Below are 23065 nucleotides of genomic sequence, written 5' to 3' on the forward strand. Positions count from 1 at the left end.
TATGTTTTTGTCTTTATTCTTATATTGGAAATATGTACTATACGAAACAAAACAAAAAAAAATTCCATCCTTTTTTCTCTTGACTAATGTAGATGAGCTATGTTATGTTTTTAAATTGGCATTTACTCTAAATGAAAGTAAAATAACGTTTGTAAAAAGAAGAATTACTAGAGAAAACAACGGCTTCAAATTCAGCCATACTTTTTCTGTCCAAAATAAAACCCCCAAGCCAAGAAAACCTCTAGATCTGTTGTTTCAATAATTAGTAATCTTACTATACACATTTCAGTTGGTATTTGGAAAACATGTAACTATTCATCTTTATAGAAATATGTTCCTATTTGAATATAGAGGAAGTTGTACTTACTAAGAAGTTAACTTGAAAGTTGGTGCTCACCAAAAGCTAATTAGCACCTATTTCATGTTCTGGAAAGATAAAATATCAAAGTCCTATGCACATGTCTTATTTATATAGAGAGTATTCCAGAAATGAATGGGATACTCAAAAGATTAAACAGGAACATCCTTTACTTATGGAAAACAGGATAAAATAAATCTGAACTTAATTGTCATACATTGTTTTGAATAAGAATGGAATGACCTATCCTCTCAGCTCTAATCACGAATATAGACTTTTTAAGAGTGTACTTTTCCCTGTCTATTTCTATTAGTTAAGTATTTCCAAACAAAAATTAATTCTGGAAATTCTTGTGTATGAAAAGAGGTTTTTGGCCAGAAGAGGTGCTATTTGAAACAGCCAGAAGATTAAGTTGGCACTAATTACAAACAAATGACTATGTCTTAATATTAAACTAAAATTTCCCTGGTTCACTGGTACAAGACTAATTTTACCCAGAATGTAGACAAAAAGACAAGTGATGGGTAAGAAAAAAAATTAATAAGCTTTAATTAAATGCCATAAAACTATCTGGTACCACCCCACAACAGTTGATTATTGAATAACTTTAATAATAGGTACTTTTTTATCTGTTACTTTAAACTGTTTTGTGGGAGGCTGTCCTGTGTATTGAGGAAGGGATAACTGGAGGGTGGGGATGGAGAGGGGAGAAGATGAAAAGATACACTGATGAAGAAGGACTAGGGGACATGGAGTAATGCAAGAAACAGTTTATGGGAAGACCACTATCCACAGAGAGAATAGGTCACACAGGACACTGGAAGTCTTTCCAAATTTCTCAGGCTTAGTCCTTGCTGATAGTAAGCAAGTCTGGGAAGAGATGCTTAAGCAATTGCCTGGCTGTTCACTAACAGGTCCATGGACTTCTCTGATAAGGTCACCTAAAACTTGAAAAGCTATTCAGTTGCTGAAGAGTCTCAAAAATTACTAAACCTTACAACCTGAGGGAATCTAGAAGTCCCAAATTTCATTTTTCTAACTATGATTATTCAAACCATTCTGGCCCATATGAGGGTAGAGCAGGAGGTTGCAAGGTAGACAGGGCCTGGCAGTTGCTTCTTGTTGGTCTCTAAATGAGGTATATGTATCCCTCAAATAATACCAGCATGGTATTGAAAATCTGTAACTAATCAATGATAAAGGGTTCTTCTGAAAACTTAAGAGAGCAAACTAGTATCCTTAAGTTTAATTTCAAAAATCCCTGGAATTTCTGACAAATTAGTGTTACGATTCTGAGATTTATCTTAAGCATGGGTTTGTAAATGGACAGCCGGAGCTTAATTTTTCCCATTCACATGAAGAACTGTTCCAACAACGTCCTATCTAAGGGTTCTCAGCCTAGGAAAGGAGGGGAAAGGTGACGTTGGCCCCCAGGGGACATTTGGCAATGTCTGGAAATGTTTTTGGTTGCTGTAACTGGGGAGTGCTATTGGCAACTAGTGGGCAGAGGGCAGAAATGCTGCTAAACACCCTGCAATGCACAAGACAGTCCCTCACAACAACGAGGGATCTGACCCAAAATGTCAATAGTGTTGACGTTGAGAAAACCTAGTCTACTCCAAATGTTTTAAACATTATTAATTCATAATACCGTATGGTGAAATTAAGGAGTCTTTATTATTTTCATTAATAACCCATTTCACAATGGCAGTTTGAAAAACAAACCCTGCCTAAAGTTATATGTAAGTTACACGCAATGAAAAAATGACACCTTTGTGATTTACGAAAGGAAGGAAGGAAGGAAGGAAGGAAGGAAGGAAAAGGGAAGGAGAGGAAGGGGAGGGAATGGAAGAGGGAAAGGAAAGAAAGAGTGGAGGGTAAAAATTTAGCTATTTTTATTCATAAAGGCATTCACATACAATTTTCAATGAACCAGAAAAATCACCTTTCTCAGACAATACACTGAGAAAAGTAAGGAACAAAAGAATTATAAACTATCCAACTCATAAAAACTAATCAATTACCAAGTTGTTATTCTTCAAATATATTAAAATGCCATCTGAAAATCTTGTCAGAAGTTTTAACAGCTAGAAGATGAATATAACAGCATATATTTATTGTGAAATTTTTTAGTTCCCTTGGTTATAAAGCAATCGAAAAAAAAAAAAAACCTAAAGTAAGCTATTGAAGGAGTAATCCTGTGATTTGGGAGACACTAGAGTGTGCTCAGCCATTTAGCTCCAACTCACTTCCTGTCTTCTCCCTTTCTTGGTAGATTTCCCTTCCAGTTAGTAGGGACCATTTGCCTTGGTAATCACTGGTTTAAACTCCTTGAGAATAGTAGCTAACATTTCCTAAGCATCTATTAATAAGATAAGCAAAATCATTTTTATAGCTCCTCTCAAAAAATCTATGGTATTACAATGATGAAAAGAAGAAGAAATTCATCAAAATAAGAACCTCACACAGATCAACCCATGGGGGAGGTGCTCAATAAAAATGTGATAGTGGATGAGTGAGTGAATCCCTCTTTTTTAAGCTCTATGCTAAATATGACAAACCTAGATGGGTTTCTTTTAGCTTAGGTTTTAGAGTCACATTTTCATAATTAACCATTTTACGAATGAATCTATAATCTAAGTTGTCCCATTAAGACAATGTTAATTTCTTCTACTTTTTGGCCTCCTGGCCCTGATGCCTGAAAAATGAGTCAATTACTTCTGATAACTATTGCAAATGTCTTACTAATCCCACTGGAAATGTAAACGTGATCAGAAGACAAAGAAAGGAAAGAAGCTTAGCCAGATTTTGAGCCATTGCTTAAACTCACTCTAGCACTATGGGAATGACTTTCTTCTTCAGCAATATCTTAAAATCTAGGATTATTTTAAGGAAAATAAACTTTTACAAAATGTTAGCTAGCTTAAACTCATTTCTTTTCCTTTTCCTGGTAATCATTATTATGAATTTTCTTAAGTATTAATTTCTTCTATTCACTTTGATAAACAGTTTTTGGGTAACAACTCTAGAAGAGCCCCAACTCTTAGAGTCAGTCTGCTTAGGTGAAAGGAAGAGGTAGAGAAGGATAGAAAAAGCAATAAGCAAAATGTCTAAGTCATTACTTTGGAATGAACTGAACGTGAATAAAATTGGGAAAGAAAAATAAGAAAAGAAGAGAATGGGCAAGCAGGACCACCTCTGAGACAAGAGGGGCACGATGACAGGCATGAGATTCAACCGTGGGGTTACAACACTGCTATCCATTTAATTATTAGAAATACTGAGGTTTTGGCTCCAAAATATTTTTCCTATTCAGATCCTGCTCTCTGCATATATTTTTATTGTTTCAAAAATAGTCTTTTTTTTTTTCTGAATAAGTAGTTCTTCAAATCCAGTTCACACACCAGGATTTAATACGTGCAGTAAGTTCCAAATACACTGTATTTCAGCAATACTTAAGTGAGTTCCTACTATGTCTCAGGCCCTGAGCAAGCAGCAGGCACCCTCACAAGTCTAAGGCCCTTTTGCTTTTGGCAAATTTTCACTAAGTACTTTCCCTCCCCAAACAAGTGTCTAAGGCCACCAGACTTTGAAGCCTTTATAAACATGCACACTCTTCCCTTCTGAAAGCTTTTGAGTGAGCACTCAGCAGTCGGGTTCTTCTACTGCAGAGTGGCTTTATGGTAGGGGTCTGATCACATGTTTCCTTCAGGTAGTTGTGTATGTGACAGCATGTTGGAGATACCTGACATCTTTTCAACAGGGCTTCATTCAAAGGCAAATCAAGCGTTTTAATTTAGAAAATAAAAAAAAAAGAGAGAGAGACCTCCTCTCCACTTTGAGAGTGCAAACTCCTAGGGGCACGGAGCTCACCAAAGCAATTCCATTTCCTCCCCTTGCCTCCAGCAGGCTCCCACATCTGTGTACACTGGGATAGCTGAATAACTGATGTGCTTCCTGGATCCTCTAGCACTTGTGCGATTGCCTGGCAAACAGGTGTGTCCTGTGTATTAGAGATCATGTAAGAGTTTTACAGGAATTTAATTCTCAAGCCACAACTCTATGAAGCAGGAACAATTGCTCCCATTTTTTAAAAAAGACTTTTATGTATTTATCTGAGAGAGACAGAGATCCCAAGCAGGGGGGAGGGGCAGAGGGAGAAGCAGGCTCTCTGCTGAGCAGAACCATGGGATCACGACCTGAGCCAGCCAGGCGCCCCCAGTTGCTCCCATTTTACGAGGAGGTAGCTGAGGTCCTGAGCACACACAGTAAACGGTAGAGCAGGGAGGCTAAGACAAACCCTGTGATTGAATACCCGCACTCCTAACCATCTAGCTGCCTCCCTGCAGGAAGTCCATCATCCCTGGACAGCCCTTAAGAATCTCAGTTCTAAGCGTTTAAGCGATAAGACCCAGCGGGCTCTCCGGCTCCTCTGTGGCGGGAATACGGGTCCCGGTCCCCAGGGCACGCTTCATCCGCCTGTGCAGAGCCGGAATGTGCCTGTTGGGATCATTCCCGGCCGGGAGGCAGATGTAGACCCGGCCAAAAAGTGGCGGCGGGACTCTCCGGGCGGGAGCCACCTCTCCGGCTGCGTCCGGTTCCCGCCCCTCAGGCCGGTCAGCGAGGCGGGGCTCGGGTCAGGCCCCCACCAGGGCAGTAGCCGGCAGCGGGAAGCAGCCGCCGCCCGGGACTCGCCGGGAGAGGCAAGGCGGGGCGGGGCCGTGCGCGACGGGAAGGGGAGGCCGCGCGGGCCGGGCTGCAGCAGCCGCCGCGCACCGATCGCTGCGATGGGGCTGGAGACCGAGAAGGCAGACGTCCAGCTCTTCATGGACGACGATGCCTACAGCCGCCACAGCGGCGTCGACTACGCCGACCTGGATAAATTCGCGGACTCGGGCTCCGACCGGGATCCCCACCGGCTCAACTCGCATCTCAAGGTGAAGAAGCCTGGGGCGGGCCGTAACCTTGGCCCCGCCACGGCTTGGGGGCAGGGTGCCCCCTTTACCCCTGCCCGAACCCCAACCCCCAGCCTCGCCACTGGATCAGCCCAGCCGGGTCCGGGACCCGGAATTCACATGCCGTGGGGCCGCCTGTGTAATTAGGAATTCTTAGCCAAATTCCTGTGTGCCCAACCTCACCCTAAGAGAAGGGAGGGCACCCCAGCCAGCTCCTTCCTTCTCGCTTCTTCCACTGGAGCACTCCTGGTCCCCGGGCTTCAGGTTGGGTGACAGTTGGGGATCCCTGTGTCTTGCCTTTGCAGGTGGGCTTCGAGGATGTGATTGCAGAGCCGGTGTCTACGCACTCCTTTGACAAAGTGTGGATTTGCAGCCATGCCCTCTTTGAAATTAGCAAATACGTGATCTACAAGTTCCTGACCTTGTTCCTGGCTATCCCCATGGCCTTCGCTGCAGGAATTCTCTTTGCCACCCTCAGCTGTCTGCACATCTGGTGAGAAGGGGCATACCGGGGTGGACCGACTTTCTGAAAAGTAGGAATGTTCTTTGCCACCTGCCCCCTGCACTCCCCTCTCCCAAGGCCTGTTTGCAAGAAAAACATGCATCAGCTCGCTGCAGTAGCAAGAACTGGGAGGCCTTGAAGGGCAGTGTGCTTTCTTTAGAATCATAGGTTGGGCTAAGAGTTTAAACAAGTAATGTTCCTCTGTCCTCCGGAGTGATTTTCCTTCTGATGTTAATAAGGCCCAGCTGACTGTGGAGGTGGAGACCTGGAGGCCGTGCTTCCTGCCACAGGCTGTTCTCTTATAGAGCTGAGTTACGACTTGTGCCAGTGGTTCTGGGCAAGCCTCTTCTTTCTTTCATCACCTTTTATTCAGTCACCACATGCGCTTGGACTAAAACAAAAGTGAACTCTGAGAAAAATGCCAGTGACACTATAATTGAACAAGGGTATCAGGCCTGGTTAAGCGGTGCTATGGAGGGGCTACTCTAATCCTGCCACTAGCAAATGGCAAGGATGAGGCCAGAGGAGATGCGGTGTGTGTGCAATTAAGGTGAGGGGCCCCCAACAGAAATGAATGAAAACTCAAGCTGCAGGATAATGCAATGAGAAGGCCTCCAAGTTACTTTTTACCTATGAGACAACATGGGGAGTGGCATCAACTTAAAGGGAAAATAAATATAGAGACCTACTGGGCATTAATAGGATGTTTTGAGTAACTTTATTCACACTCAAAATGCATCATAAAACTTTGGAGAACATTTTAAGCATTAATAAATTTTTAAAGGAAAATGTTATTGTTTTAAAAGATATCCACTTTGTCCTGAGAGAAAGAACATTCTGATCATCCCCCAGTATTGCAACAGCTGTCAAGATTGTGCTTTAGGGCAGTCCTGGCAAAATGTATAATCCTAAATGCCTCCATGTCTTTCTTAGTCACTTTATATGGCATTGCCACACCCTAACACATGTTGTGTTCATTGTTAGAAGTTACAAAATTATTCTCAATTCCCCTTTACTTTGTAAATCAATTTCCTTTAGTTACTTAGCTAGCTAGTTACCTCAACCAGATAAATTTATTGAGTGCTTAGTTTGTGCTGGGCACTGGGCCAAGGATGAGTAAGATGTAGGATCTGCCTTCAGTTTACTCAGCATATCAGGGCAGCGGCTAGGATGTAGATGTAGATGCTGAGGAAGCAGGTGCTGAGGAAAACTCTGTTAAAACTGTTGAGGAAGAGGGAGGCACTGGGAAGGCTTCATAGGGAAAAAGGAGTCTAAAAAGTCTTTTAAAGGATAAATAAAAATTCTGGGTGCCTGGGTGGCTCAATTGGTTAAGCGGCCAACTCTTGATTTCAGCTCAGGTCATGATCTCAGGGTCAAGAGACTGAACCTTGCGCCAGGCTTGGCGCTCAACATGGAGTCTGCTGGAGGATTCTTTCTCTCCCTCTCCCTTTGTCCCTCCCCTTATTTGCAGGCTGTCTCTCTCTCTAAAATAAATAAATAAATCTTTTTAAAAAAGGAAAAAAAGCATAAATAAAAATTCACCAAATAAGTAAAGGACAAAGAACACCAACTTAATTTGATCACTAAAGATGGAAAACAACTAAAATATACTGAAAGTGCCAAAAGACTGCCAGAGGAATGCAAATCTTTGCCTTTATACATAAGCAAATGCACAAAGACCAGATGTATAGTTAGCTCATATTCTGACATTAGCACATGGATTTTTTAAAAGAGGCCTAAGCCAACACATAAAATTTTGGATTCCTAATTAACCCAAACCAGTCATCTAACCTCTTTCAAAACTGTGGAAAACTGAGTGACCACATAACATATTGTGAAATGTTGGCTATTAAGCTGTTTGGAAATAAAGAGTGTCATAGTTATAATCAACAAAGCTGGGCTTTCCTAAAGCGCTCGCTGAGGAATTGAAAACAAAATGGTTTTCATTTACTAAATGGTGGAAAGATATTACCAAATGATGCTTCTCTTCACCTGGCTGACCTGAAAACAGAAGGTGGTTTTTTTGTGTGTGCAGCACTTCTAATGGTGAATCATCAAACCATTTCTTTTTCAGACACATAAAATGTATTATTTAACCTCAGCTTGTTTTTCAAATTACATTCATGTGGGTCATTAATATTTAACAATCATCCATTCATCATCAGGCAACTGAGATTGCAAGTAGAGGAGTTACTTCAAACAAAAAAATGCTTAAAAGTTAGTTTATATCTTGATAAAATAGATTTATCATTAATAGATTACATTCCCATGACATGATAAGACCAGATCAAGGAGAGACCTTATGGAAAAAAAAAAACAAAACCCTATTTGAATAAGCCTTTCTTCTGCATTGTTTCACTTCCCCTTCTTCCTTTTTTTTCCTTTTCCAGGGGGGTAGGGGTTGTTATTACCAAGAGGCTGGGAACCAAACTATGAAAGTACGCAGTAATAGATACTCAAACCACATCACATCATCACAATGGATCTGATTTTAGATTCTTAAACAAACAAATAACAACAACAAAAAACCCCAGAACTCAAATCTGGTGATGTTGGATCCTAGGTCAGAAATACAGGTCATGAGGGACCAGTGGGTTGTTTTGATACAATACCGCATTCAGACTTAGATAACCACCTTTGGCAACAGCAGATTATTGGTCACAAGGCGATCATATCAAAGAAATGAGGCTGGAGCTCCCTTACCCTGTGTTTGCTGGGATGCAATTCAAATAGATAGCCCAACTTATAGAAATATAGTAGCAGCAATTTCGCTTCTAGAAGAGATTTTTAATACAGCAAATTGCGATGACAATGCAATCTACATGACACTATAGTAATACAAAGCTAAGTAAAAGTTTCTGTCCCAAGGGCTTTGTCCAATGAAGGAATGTATAATCAAAGAAATTATAAGATTTCTTTAAGAAGTGTTTGGATCGGGTGCCTGGGTGGCTAAGTAGGTTAAGCGTCTGCCTTTGGCTCAGGTCATGATCCAGGAGTCCCTGAATTGAGTCTCCCATCAAGCTCCCTGCTCAGCGGGGAATCTGCTTCTCCCTCTGCCCTTCACTCTCCTTGTGCGCTCTCTCTCTCTCCCCCCCCCCCAGATAAATAAATAAAACCTTAAAAAAAAAAAAAAAAAAGGAGTGTTTGGATCATTAGATCCTCTGACCCACAGTGAGAGAACAACTTAAAATAAAATTAAAATGAGTTTACCACGTCCTATCACCTGAAGTCTCAAATGTAAGCAGCCATACTTTGCTGAACTGGAAAGTCCACTTTTGTCCTGTGCTTCATTCCTTTTAGGACATAGAGATCTAAGAAGTTATGGGATAGAAAATGTCTCAGCCTAAGGAAGAGTGGAAAGCATATTGTATTCTCACTGAAGTAGAATTGGTTAGGAAGCTTTCTGATTTTTTTATTTTATTTTATTTTTTTTAGGAGGCTTTCTGATTTAAACTGTAGTCTTACCATACATCAATTTGAGATGGTTTTGTTTTCACTATATATTCTGACTTCAAATTGTTCTACTTATCATCATCATATACACATTATAATGACAGCATCATATAGACATTTTAAGGGTGCGTAGTAAGTGTTATTCCTTATAGCCGATCTGTAAGAGCTCCTGTTCAACTGTCCTTTGTAGTTATATGCCCAAGGCCACACATCAATGAGAAACATAATGGGATAAGAAGTCAAAAGTTGTCATCATTCGGGTTTCTATTCAACTGTTTAGCTTTGAAACACCTAGTAATTCATTTTCTTTAAAAATGTAAGTCTTTAGTGCTTAGAACAAAATATGAGATAAAAATAAATGTGTATGCAATCCATATGAATAATTCAGTATTCTAAAAATATCTTAATCCATCAGACAGTTGCCTGATCTTCCTTCACTGTTGGCTAAAACACAATAGACCTTTATTTAAGTCACATTTTAATAGCAAACCAAGAAAATCAACCTTACTTCCTTGTGCCCATCCAGATAATAATAAAAATTCCATTGAGGCTACCAGCAATTCCTGAGAATTCAAAGATACTTTTGTGCTCAAATAGCACTACTACAACAGAGAGCATTATTCAGAGGATTATAAAGAAAATCAGCTTGAGGAATGTGAACAATTACACTTATCTTAAGAAAAGACATATGGAAAAAATAATTTCAGGATAGTCTAGGTTTTTTTATTTTGTTTTGTTTTGTTTTGTATTGTTTTATCTAAGAGTTCTGACATAATTGCAGGGTTCTTTCAACTCTACCACACAGCTCTTTTCAGTGTATGTAATTATGAAAAAATCAGTAATATTAAGTATGACAATGCTAAAGTCACTTCAGCCCAACCTTTAATAAAGGTCAAGAATATCTTCACTTAAAGAGCTTCCACTCTGTAGGAAAGACAGAAGCATAGCCATCTACTTATGATACCTTTTGGTAAATTTGAGGATGAAGAAATCTTGTTTTAGTACTTAAGAAGGACAAAAAAGGAGTATCTAACCCAGCCCGGCCCAAGGGGTAGGGAAGTAGAATGAGGCAACAGGAAAGGCGACCAGCAAGTAGAACTTGAGGGAACTATGAAGAATTAAGCAGGTTAACGTTTAGGGGCAGAGATCAGGTAGGTACATTTACTGTTTTATTTATTTTTTTGTTTTACTGTTTCAGATAGCATGCCACCTACAGAAAGAATTCTGGTGTTATCATCTACATGCCTGTTTATTTTTTTAAGCAACATATCTCTGTGCATCTTATCACTATGTGGGTCACTGTTTATTTATTTGTTTCAAATGTTCAAATTTAGGTGAATTAGGCCTTTATTATATCTTTTCACGCATGGGCAAGAGTCAGTGGCCTTATTCGGCAACACCAATAATCCTCACACAAATCTCTTCTTCCATTCCAGGATTATAATGCCTTTTGTAAAGACCTGCCTAATGGTCCTGCCTTCGGTGCAGACAATATGGAAGAGTGTAACAGATGTTGTCATTGCCCCATTGTGTACAAGTGTAGGACGCAGCTTCTCTTCTGTCAGCTTACAACTGAGTCATGACTGAAACTTGGACCCTAGGTCTGGAGATTTGGATACTGTAATACTTCTTTGTTGTTATAATGTAAAAGCACTACTGTTCTGTTCTAAGTGTTCCCAGCTGTTCTAATTAAGAAAATTTTTAAGATGGGCAACCACATTTAGAAATGTTTATTGGCAGATCTTTTCAAAAAATGCTTTTCTAATTAATAGCCAAGGATTTCATTATCTAACTTTAGAGCCAGAATTATACAGTAGGTTGGCAACACTTAATTTTAAAGGCAGATAGTTTTTACTTTAGTACAAAAGTATACATTTTATAATAATGAATTTATAAAGATCAAGGGACATTTCTCAAACACTATAATAGGTTTGTGCACAACTGCTTGTAAAAATATGGAATTTCTTATTTTTTTTACTCTGAAAGTAATACTTTTAAAATTACCTTTGCAGATAAAGTCATGGGAATACTTACAGAAAAAATATACAAAGATTCTAGAAATTATAGTAACAAAAGCATACAGTGGTGATAGGAGCTACCAAATATAATAGGACAAATAAATGTGAAAATATATTCATGAACGTGTGTACCTTTAAATAAGATATTGTTAACCTATAGGTCTATTTAATAAGATGTTTCATTTTACTGTATATTTTGTACTTAATGTAAATGTTGCTCTAATCAGATTGCTTTTAAGTACATTTATTATATATATTATCTTGTTGAACTAATATATAGAATGAGTAAATATCTCTTTCATGGGGAACTTTATTGGTGAGATTGCACTGTCTTGATTATGTAAGCATATATATCTTTTTGGGGAATAGAATTTAAAAAGCTATATACTAGGCTTTTCTTTCTAACTTTTCCAAGCAAAATCCTGAAATGTTTTATGACTGAACTTTTCCTGGTTGTAACCTTAAAAATAATCCAAATCTAATTGGTATTTCATCTGGGAGATGCTTTCTCTCTTGTAGTTAGAAATTAAACAACCTGTATTCTGCGTTCCTGTTAATGTCTCACTTTACCTTCAAGTAATACTGGTGCTATTTGATTACATTTTACATAAAGGCTATTTCTGACACTTAAGTACTACTTCAACTACAGTGATTCATGGAGAGAGACTTATAGGAAAGTTGTCAAGCAACATACATATGTAAAAGACTAACAGATATAGACTTTCAAGATGTTGCCTGATATGGGATTTATTACACAGTATAAAATTATTCTTATCATTTTTTAATTGTAGAGTCCTATTTCAATGTTATGAATCACTGTTATTTTAAAAATCTCATTATTCCAAAATGATAGGCATGTACAAAAGATGTCTATGAAGTAACTGGCTACTATAATTTACATATCTTAAAGGAGTGTAAATGCTCAAATTATTATCAGAACCTGAATTAACATTCCTTTGAATATCTTCATAGATGACAAGTCTTCATTCAATGAAGATTAATTTTACTTTTCCACATTGCCATACTGAAATATAAAGGATGATTTAACTGGAATACTATTGGGGGCCAAAGTAAACAAATGATTAAATTATAAAAACTATCCTTTTGAGGATAGCTACAAAAGAGACTTCAAAACTGCCTCTAGGCTATTGTAGCATCCTTAGAAAAGATTCTCATGATCATTACCTTAATGATCTACATTATTTGACTACATCGATTTTATTATGTTAGTTAAAATGATGAGTCTCGTGACTTTATAGTTATATTATAAACTATACAACTATATAGTTGTATTTAAAGTGTTTTAAAAAATATTTGGATATGTTGATTGGCCAAAAGTATCTGATTCATAAAATATGAATTTAAATAAATCATAAGCTTAAATAAATAATATCTTTTCAAATAGCTATCAATAAGTTTTAAAGCCAAAATATATAACAAACTCATTAACTTTTAACAAGTGAGACATATGATTTTCTTATTTCTGAATAGCATTGATTATTCATCAAAATGAATTTTTATTGAGATTTGCCATTAACTATTTTATTTCAAAGACTGAAATTTTGTACCAAGTGGATCTGGTTTCATGTGCAAATATGTTGGCTCTTTTATTTGGGTGTGGGGCAAATAGATGATGAGTATCTGTAATAAACTTTCTAAAAACCCGTAAAATGTGTTCATTGTTTTTATTACATTAGATATGAAACTGATCAATAAAGAACCTTTTAAACCTTGTTAAAAACCCATAATAGAAAAAAATACATGAGTTACTGCTTATTCAGGAATGTATTTGTGAAAAATTATGGGATTGGTAATTTACTTATTTGTTTTCCCAGCACATAAACAGGTTCCCTATAAATTTTCTATCATTTTATGAATAGTATACACAATGAATTGTTCACAAACCCAACATACTTCATCTTCCTCATGAAATGAATGTCTCTCGCTAATCCTAAATAAACTGATATTTCTGTTTTCAATTTTTTAAATAAGAAAGTAAAACAATATAAATCACATGTACTTGGATACTGGTACCACGAAGCCAGACTAGAGTCCAAAATTATTTTTGGAAAGTGAGTATGTGAAGAGTAGTTGCTGATATTGGCATGGATTTTCTCGTCCGTTAATCTGGAAAAATGACGAGCCTCTAATAATAAAGCAGGTGTTTGGCTTTCTAAAATGCTTTTTTTAGTTTTGAAGAAATTAAAAATCTCCTCTTTTCAATAGTCATCCACATCCCATTAATTTATTTAGATGCCTTTCTTGGGACGCTGTTGGAGTATAGTTAAAAGGGCCCTACCTTCCAGATTAGGCATCTGGATTCCAGTCTCAGCACTGCCATTACTGAGGGGTATCACCTGCAAGGGGTTTAATCTCAGGGTCTCAGTTTTCTTATCCCTAATGAAAGTATTGAACTAAAGAATCTCAGGAGTTTCCGATCTCATTGCTTTCTGTGACTTCAGTAGGATGAAGACTTGCCTATGTATATGCAAACCAAGCTAGCTGTTCAGACTAGGAATTTTTTTAAAATCACAAATTTTCTATCAATTAGAGGGCTGGGGGCACCTGAGTAGCACAGCGGTTAGGCGTCTGCCTTCGGCTCAGGGCGTGATCCCGGCGTTATGGGATGGAGCCCCACATCAGGCTCCTCCGCTGTGAGCCTGCTTCTTCCTCTCCTACTCCCCCTGCTTGTGTTCCCTCTCTCGCTGGCTGTCTCTATCTCTGTCTAATAAATAAATAAAATCTTAAAAAAAAAAAGTTAGAGGGCTGATGTGCTATAAAAATAATAACAAATACATTTACTTTGCAATCCTCAGTTGATTGTAAAAATGAGTATGTGGCTTTGATTCTCCATGACACGGATTCCTAGATCTTTAAAAATTCTGATTCTTTATTGTTGTTATATTTTCTCTGAAAATAATGGACTATTCTATTTCTTAATTAATAAAAATATATTTTATTTGAAGATGTTTCTACCAAAATCACTGCCATAAAAGTGTAATCATTGCCACCTTCATCTTTTGCCTAACTAGTTGCCACAGCCTCTTAATGGACCTCACTTCCAGCCTTCAGTGATCTTCTCCAATCCATCTTTCTTTTCAAAAAATAAAGTGATCTTATCAAAACTCCCATGACATGCTCCTGCATAAAACGATCAATTGTATGTGATTGCCCTTAGACCAAAATCCAAACTCTTAAGCTACAGATACAAGGCCTTCACTCTCAACCCATTGCTGTTTTAAGCCACTGCCTACTGTAGCCCTTACCGAAGTGCCATGTAATCTTGTGTGCCCGACCCTCTCCTCTGTCCCCATGCCAACGTTACTCCTCTCCTCATGGCCTATCCCACCCCCGCTTCTAAAACTCCTCCACATCAAGTGCCTCTTCTGTGTCTTCAGATAAAATCTTGTGCAAACCCCTATTATCACTTCCCACATGGTAAAGCTAACCCTGTTAAACACCTCTAGACTGTTAGATAGGTCTTTGAGAACCAAAAACATGACTTCATCTTTGTTTCCTGAGATTCTGAAATGGTGCCCATCAGTCAGTGAGCTAAATCAATATTTTCTGAATGAATGACTATGTGAATAAATAATTAAAGAAAACTAGGAATGATTGCAGAGCTGGGATGGGAATCACATTTCAACTTCATAATTTTCTTTATTTTCAAGAGAGGTTTGAAATGTACTGACTCTAATAAGATTTCCTTTCTTGCCATTTTCTCACTCATGAATCATCAAGTTGGGAAAACAAAAATGTATGTAAAATATATTAGGTGTATTTCATCCTTTGGGGTAATGCTTGTCTTTACTCTCAATTCTCTTATCTGAAATGTATTTTCACATCTCAGGGGTAGGAAATACTAGCACTTAAAAGCTCATCTGGAAACATACTTTCTGGTATTTTTAAAATATTGCTATTTCTTTTACTATCCTATTTCCCATTTTGAAATGTATAATACTAAAAGATTGTTTTATGGAGTGTTATATTTAACACAGTCCCCATACATCGTCTCATTTGAATCCCAGGACAAATTAAATAGCATAGTAGAGAAATCATATAAATAATGGCTCAGTTTCTTTAGCCTGCAACTTTGTCATTTTAGAATGTTTATTTAAGATAAGAAGAGCTTAAAGAATGTTAAAAAGGCTACAAGTTAAGAAACTTTCAAAAAAAAATGTAGGTAGTACTGCGGTAAAAATTTCCACCACTAATGCAATTTATCATAAACCAGGATTTGGTATGTTTCTTTCCTTCAAGGTATTATCTATGTGTATGGAAGGACAAGGGAAAGAATTAAAGGAGGAAAAAGCAGAGGATAAAGATATACTAGATATTCGGGGAATGATTTTTAGGAATAAAAACAATTCAGGCTTCTGTAATTTAATCATCCCAGTTTCCTGTTCACCCCCAAACAGCAAAATGAGCAAAAGAAGGGACCCTTTTTTAAGGCATTTTTGTACCTGCTCCTCAGCCTTTTTCTTTGGACTATATCTGAACTACCACCAATGGAACCTTACACTTTGATGCTTGCTTAAGTAAAAGATGCCCTTGGGTGAGGTAACATTTCAATCTATGAGCAGTCATTCATTACTTTATGTGAATGAAGGAGATGAGAAGGGATACTGGAAACTACATAAGGGACCTGAGAGTGAAGGCTTTGACCTGAGCTCCACATGAGAGTACCAAAGAGGAAGTAGGGACAGAAAAACGGAAAAGAGGGGGCTCCAAAGACACAATCCTCACCATCACAACTTTGCTTTTGGACATTCCTGCCCCCAAACCTCTAGTGAAGGGGACAATGGAAAATGAACAGGGATAAATGGAGTTGAAGTCATCTAAAGACTTTTCTTTTTTCCATAAAGAAATGTTACTTATGTCTTATTGAAGGAAAAGAGCCCTGGATGGGGGCTTGAGGGCTCTGCTACCACCATGTGCCCTAAAGACAATGCTGAAAAGCAAAAGTTAAAGTAAAAATGAAATTACAACTTCTGACCATCTGTCTCTCTCCCACCTTGCCCTTCTGTGCTGTTGACTGTTGCCCTGTGTCTGTAGCAAAGAAGACCATGAAGCAGCCAGAGAAATCAGAGGACACCACTTCAACAATTATCCAAAAATAGGACAGAGACACCTATCCGCCTGCACTTGGACATGTTAGGTCACTCAGCTTGGCTGCACAGCTGGAGAAGTGGTTTTTGCCATTATAGGAAAAGGTAGGGGTGGAAAATGATGAGAGAAAGGAAGAGACATGACTCAGAGTGGGAAACAGCACGTAAGCAAGGGCAAATATTTCTCCCAGGCATAAATGCATCAGGAAGAGATTGGAGCCAAAGGTCATCTTTGGAGCATTCTTTTCTTTCCCTGCCTCCCAGCAGCTTGTCATCAAGCACCTGCCAGTAACAAAAGGGGAGGGAAGGGCGGTAAGCAGGACCTGCCTGCTTCTCTAGCTGAATGGCATATCAGTTCCAGACAACTGCTGGCTCAGCTAACTGGGACAGTGAAACAAGAAGTCGTTCCGAAAGTTGCAGGGGTAAATACACATTTCTCAGTGAGGCAAGTAGCAGGGATTAACGTGCTTCTTTTACTGAGGGGGAAACTGGTTGGAATCCTTCATGCTTGATATCCGTAGGAGAATTCTGACCTCTGGTACAAACACTAACATGGATATTTGGTGAGCATTTATTACCTGCGAGGCATTTATTTAATCTACACGATAGCCCTGTGATATGGGTTTTATCAACATACCCATTTTTCAGAAGAGTAAATTGATGCCCTGTAGTTGAGGGATTTTCCCAAGATCACAATGGGAGTCAGGATTTGAGCCAAGAGAATCTGACACTAGAGTCTAGGCTCTTAATCACTACAGAGATGATTTGCTATTTCTAGCATGTGAGCATAGCTGTTCTAATGATTTGTTCTCCCTTCCAGCCAAATTCTTCTTTTTCATTCATCATTCAGTCATGTCACCTTTCCTGCCCTGAGAAGCACTCCCCCTTTTTTTTCCTTTCTCTGATCAATGGAGTCAGTTCCAAGTCCTCAGTGGTAAGAGCTCCCCTCAAGCTGTTAACTGAGTACCCTCCTCCCTCTGTCCTCTTCTTATCCCTGAGCCCTTCCCCAGCCTTATAATCTACACTCCTGAGCACACCCTTTCCTTCCCTTTATGATCTGTGCTCTAGGCCCTACACTCTAGCTAAGATCAGAAAAATATTTTTCAAATACCATTATTCCTATCTGTTGTAAATTTCATTAAATTTCACTATCTTTAACAAAGACATTCTTAATATGTATCAAAAGCACAATGATGATACTTCTCCTCAGTACTTGACAGCTTGACACATAAAATATTTATAACTATAGTAATAATTTCTATTTAGACTAAACATATATTTTTCTAAACAGAGGCCACATTTTATACCTTTTCTCACTTGGTTGGAAATTTCTTGTCAGTTTGTACATCTTTTAATATGCTATCCAGTCTTATTAGCAGTTATTTAATCTTGGAAATTCCAGGGAAAACCATATATAAATTTTTTTCCTCTTATAGGGTAATTTGCTCATGATAAATTTTCTTTTTTTTAAGATTTTATTTATTTATTTGAGAGAGAGAGAGATAGCAAGAGGGAGAGCACAAGCAGGGGGGCAGAGGGAGAAGCAGGCTCCCCAATAAGCAGGGAGCCCATCTGGGGCTCAATCCCAGGACCCTGGGATCATGACCTGAGCTGAAGGCAGATGCTTAACCAACTGAGCCACCCAGGTGCCCCGCTCATGATAAATTTTCAAAAGCAGAAAAACTGGATTGAAGTATACAATCAAATTAATGGTGTGGTTGTTTATTGTCATGCTGCTTTTCAATAGCTTTGTACAATTTAAAATTGCAATAGCAGTGTGTGATAGCATTTGTATGTATAAATGTATATTAGTAAAGAGTTATACATATATTTGTAATTTTTACTAAGGCATTAGGTGTTATTATAAAATAATATTACAGTATTCTATTGACACATACAAAAATGTAATAAACATTTTTCTGTGGTGATAACAAGTATGGTGATCCCCATACTCATTTCTCCTCCTGATTCTTCATTCACGTCTAAAATGGTAATGCTGTCTGTGCTTTGCAATAATAATAATAACGCTAGACCCTATCATAGGGCATGGACTTCATACTTCCTAGTGTTGGCAAAGGTTAGCACAGATCCATCCATTTTTCTCTTCCTTTCCTCTTTCTCCTCCTCCCCTTTCCCATACAGTCCAATGAATTGAACACTTTAGATGGCTTTGAAGGATGAAGGTTTACAAAGTTTTCCTGTGAGACAAAGAAGAACTAAATGGACCACAAAATATGATCTTGATGTCTTTAGAACTTTGTCTTAAATTATCTAACAAACTTTAATATTCTTTCTGATTAAAACTTTGTAAGCTACAATGCACCCAAGTAAAGAAATCACCATATGGACGTGTCTGCAATGGCAAATATTTTTTACATACATACTTTCTCACAAAGTGACAGCCATCAACTAATCAGTATTAAAATAGGGACCAATATTGAAAATGAGAAGTCATGGCACTGGAATATATAAAACGAAGCATAAGATAAACCAAACCTTCCTCTCCAGTTTAGATATGACCTACCTGAGGCTGTCACAGGAATAGCCCACATTATCTGGGGTTCAATAATATAAACAAAATGAAAATCTCCACAGAGTATTTAGCATACTCAATCAATTTCATGGGCTCCTTGTTCAAGGGCCATGCAGGGGGTGGAAGGGGGATGAAAGGGACATAATCAAAGCACTGGAAATAAAACACCAAAAAATCATTTGTTATCATGTGGAAGAAACAGGTGAGCAATCAACTGAATTATTTATATACATCTTATTTAGATGAGAGAAAGAATCCTATCATAATTAAAAATTTGAAATAGACCCCTGAAAAAGAGCCAGTTATTGGTATTATTTCTTCTAAAGGTGATTGAAGGGCCACATGAAACATGAAAGATTTTATACAAAGAAGCGATTTTATTAAAACTATTTTTTTTCTGAGAGAAAGAAAGCCTAAGTGGAATTCTCTTACATAAAAATTATATTAGAGTAGATACACACAATAAGATTGTGATTATAAATATATTCAAACAAAGGGAAATGACAAAAATGAGATTATAAAATATATTTCCTGGAAGAACTTTGGGAATGATGAGCATTAATCTATCTGGGGCAGATTAAATGCAGGCAGGTTCTATGCTGCATATTGAACTAGGGATTCATTTAAAGATTTTCATGGTTTAATTGATGCTTAGAGTTGAAGAAATATTCAGAATTATAAAGGAAAATTTCCCCAGCCTTAAAATCTGCAGTGAAGTCTGCCCTGCATGAAAAACTTCACGGTGCAAGATGGGTTTGGGCTACTTTAAGCAGTCCCTAAGAAACTGCTGTCTTCTTATAAAGTTAACAGGCCAGTGGTGCCTCAGATCTTGCTACAGGCCAATACTTTTTTGGGTGTGGCTAATGGGATAGTTTAATATAGCTCAGGACCTTTCATACCAGAAAAAAAAAAAAAAATCATCTTGGCTGCTACCCAGTTTGTAATTCTTGATTTCACATTCCAAGAAGCCTTCAGTTTATAGAAATGAAAAGAACTGCCAGTTCCCTGCAAGCAACTTGGCCAACTTAGCCTGTAGGATTCCCCCTTAAATGATGGTTCCTTCACTTTGTTTACAAATATTTCTTTAATAGTATGTTTGTTACTTCCTTTTGTGGAGTTGGGATTCCCTGTTAAGTCATCCAGGCTTCAGTTCTACTGCTCTTCCCATCATGTAAAGACTCTTTTTGCATGTAATTGTGTGGGGGGCAGGGATGGGGGGGTGCTTCATTTATAGTTCTTACATTGGAAAATAGTATTTGCTGGCATAACTCCTGCCTTTTAAAATGCTTTCAGAGAAGGTGCATTTTCAAGTTTCCCCTAGATCACAGCTTCTCAAAGCGTAATGTGCATATGAATAACCTGGAGATCTTGTTAAAGTGCAGATCTGGATTCAGTAAATCAGGAACTGGGCCTGAAATTCTGAATTCTAACAAGCTCTCAGGTGATGCTGATGCTGTATCTCCCTGGACTGCACTTTGAGTAATAAGGCCCTAGGAAAGCTTGAGTAAGACATGGAGAGAGATGACAATGAAGCAGCTACCGACAGAGAAAAGAAGAAACTGACAGAGATATTTGTTTGGTCCTATGAAAGGATTCTGCGATCTGTCTCATAACCATAACCCCCCACCTGCTTTTAAAACACATTCACATTTCCTCCGAAGTAAGCTGAATTGATTGAAGACAAAACCAGCAGTGCAGAATTAAGCCCATCCTCTAGTATGTACTAGAGCTGATGTTGCAATCATAGGTTTTCTCTGAAATTAGTGGAAAAACTCATCATATGATTGTAAGAAAGCAGAATTCTCTATAAAGACCAAACCACTTAATAAATGGTCAATATAACCTTATATATACTTTTTGAAGAGTGAAATGCTTTATGATTAAGCATCATTGCCTCAAAGGGAGTGGTTGTAGAGATAAATTTCCCCCAGGTGAAAGCAACTCCTGGTAAATAGTTTATTTATTAGGAAAAGGGCCAAAAGGAAAGAGAGTTTCCTTTGTTATATAATGGAGCTCTGACTTAAAGCCAGGCGGATTGGTTACAAAACAAAAGGCTTTTGTGGAGGGCTCCTCCCAAATATTTACATTAACTTAAGAAAAATATGGAAGTCTGTATCTCCTTATAATTTTTGCTGGTATTCAGGGGATAATATTATTTTATTCTTTATCATTTCATTATAATTAAAATGGAATTTTTAAATTAATTATTTGTTAAAATGAAAGATGTGATGTTTTAATATGCTGTTTATTTTTTTCTAATATGCTGTTAAAACACTCTACTAGTAAAAAAATCACTCTACTAGTTTATTATAAAATGGTAAATATTGCAGGTATGTTACATTACATTATATCATATATGATATTTTGTTGTCCTATTAGGTTTTCTAAGAGTTAGCCATACTTTGGATACGACTTACAGTTCTAAAGGGTAGTCATAATTTTGTTTTGCTTGAATAGGAGGAAATGTAGTCATTGTTCACATATCTAAATATTCTACTTCTCTCAATTAGGTAGATGTAATGTAGTAATCTGGTTTAACACTTGACCCCAATTTTTCTGAAAATTGCTATGCCCAAGACTTATATTAAATATTTTCAATCTTGGATTAGATAAGACTGTAATTATTACTTTTGTTACTGATATAAATCTATCTAGATGACAGAATGAGCCAAACATTTATTTACCTCTCATTTCATGCTTTCTGAATGCATTATCCCTAGGTTATATTACTATTCAGCTCTAAATTTGGAGAATGCTAGACCAGGGGCGCCTGGGTGGCTTAAGCATCTGACTCTTGACTTCATCTCAGGTCATGATCTCAGGGTCATGAGATCATGAGATCCAGCCCCCTCATTGGGCTGCCCACTCAGTGAGAAGTCTGCTTGGGATTCTCTCTCCGTCTGCCCCTCCCCCCACCTCTCTCTCTCTCTCTCTCTCTTTCTCTCTCTCTCTCTCAAATAAATAAATAAATAAATAAATCTAAGAAAGAAAGAAAGCCAGACCAAATCAATCAATCAATCAATCAATCAATAAACCTGGACCAGTTATTTTGTTAGGGCTGTTATAATCCAGTTATTAAAACAGTCAAGGTAAGTAGAAAACCCAATTTCATAGCATAGTTAGTTTGATTTCTTATGTCATCATAATGAGATGATAAATTGAACCTGGAATTTTGCATGGATCTAAGCACAAATTAAAAAGAACTCAATGTGATTTGTGTTTGCTTATCATTTAGCATTTTCTCAATATTTAAATTTACTTTTAAGATGACAAACCAGACTGTTTTTATGGTTTTGCTTTTAATATAATATGTAAAAGATAATATCTCAAAGAAAAAATTTTATAGGTAAAAGAAAATGTAAGGCTATAAGTTTTGAATACCTACTTATAGAGACAATATTTGCTACATATTCAGAGAAAACCAGTTTTATCAGAACAATAATCCAGAATAATAATAATGGTGATGACGATGATAACAAGATGATGGCCTAATGTTTTGAAAGTAGGAGAAATTGTCAGCTGTCCCGAAAATCACATTCTGCTTTAAGGCAAGAGAGTGCACCTTTTTTTTTTTTTTTAAGGATTTTATATATTTATTTATTTATCAGAGAGAGAGAGCACAAGCAGGGGGAAGTCAGGAAAAGGGAGAAGCAGGCTCCCCACTGAGCAAGGATCCTGATGTGGAACTCAATCCCAGGACCCTGGGATCATGACCTGAGCCAAAGACAGATGCTTAACTGCTTAACCAACTGAGCCACCAAGGCATCCCAAGAAAGTTCATTTTGTGACCCATCTAGGCCCCTCTTGCTGAAGTCCTCTGTCAAGCAACATATGTGAGAATCTTTATACAGAAGTTGGCATTTAAGATTGAGATTTTTTTTGTTGTTACCAACTATTTAATGGGAGGATTTTAAATATACTATATAAAGCTTTATGAGAATCAAATAAAAGATAGCAAAAGGGTATATCTAACCAACTAGATTAAAACATGGAAAACTGAAACCAAAAACCAGTCCCTAACAACTAATGCATTTGATGTAGATTTGGGAACTTCATACCTTCCTGTATTCACACCCTGCCATGGTCTCATCATTGATGAAATTCACTTCCCAACCCTTGACTTTGGCCTAAGTCACGT

At 37.7% G+C, this 23065-nt stretch overlaps 2 protein-coding genes across 2 annotated transcripts in view; one reads left to right on the forward strand and one right to left on the reverse strand.

Moving 5' to 3' along the window:
* The window catches only part of TFEC (transcription factor EC), a 623128-nt gene that overhangs the window by 458025 nt on the left and 142038 nt on the right, over positions 1-23065 (reverse strand). The gene's annotated exons all lie outside the window — the stretch shown is intronic.
* Positions 4928-12957, forward strand: CAV2 (caveolin 2). The gene is made up of 3 exons (XM_026509827.4): positions 4928-5295; positions 5619-5806; positions 10705-12957. Exons 1-3 carry the CDS (start codon positions 5146-5148, stop codon positions 10853-10855), a joined length of 489 nt encoding a protein of 162 aa, XP_026365612.1. The 5' UTR covers positions 4928-5145; the 3' UTR covers positions 10856-12957.

This window comes from Ursus arctos, unplaced genomic scaffold (assembly GCF_023065955.2).
Source record: "Ursus arctos isolate Adak ecotype North America unplaced genomic scaffold, UrsArc2.0 scaffold_3, whole genome shotgun sequence".
NCBI classification, from domain to species: domain Eukaryota; kingdom Metazoa; phylum Chordata; class Mammalia; order Carnivora; family Ursidae; genus Ursus; species Ursus arctos.

What these genes read in the sequence shown, in the direction of transcription:
- CAV2 (XM_026509827.4), top strand. Translation starts at nt 5,146, where the DNA reads ATGGGGCTGGAGACCGAGAAGGCAGACGTCCAGCTCTTCATGGACGAC. An exon ending in GGCTCAACTCGCATCTCAAG is followed by an intron (nt 5,296 to 5,618) that starts GTGAAGAAGCCT and finishes TTGCCTTTGCAG; the next exon opens with GTGGGCTTCGAGGATGTGAT. An exon ending in CTCAGCTGTCTGCACATCTG is followed by an intron (nt 5,807 to 10,704) that starts GTGAGAAGGGGC and finishes CTTCCATTCCAG; the next exon opens with GATTATAATGCCTTTTGTAA.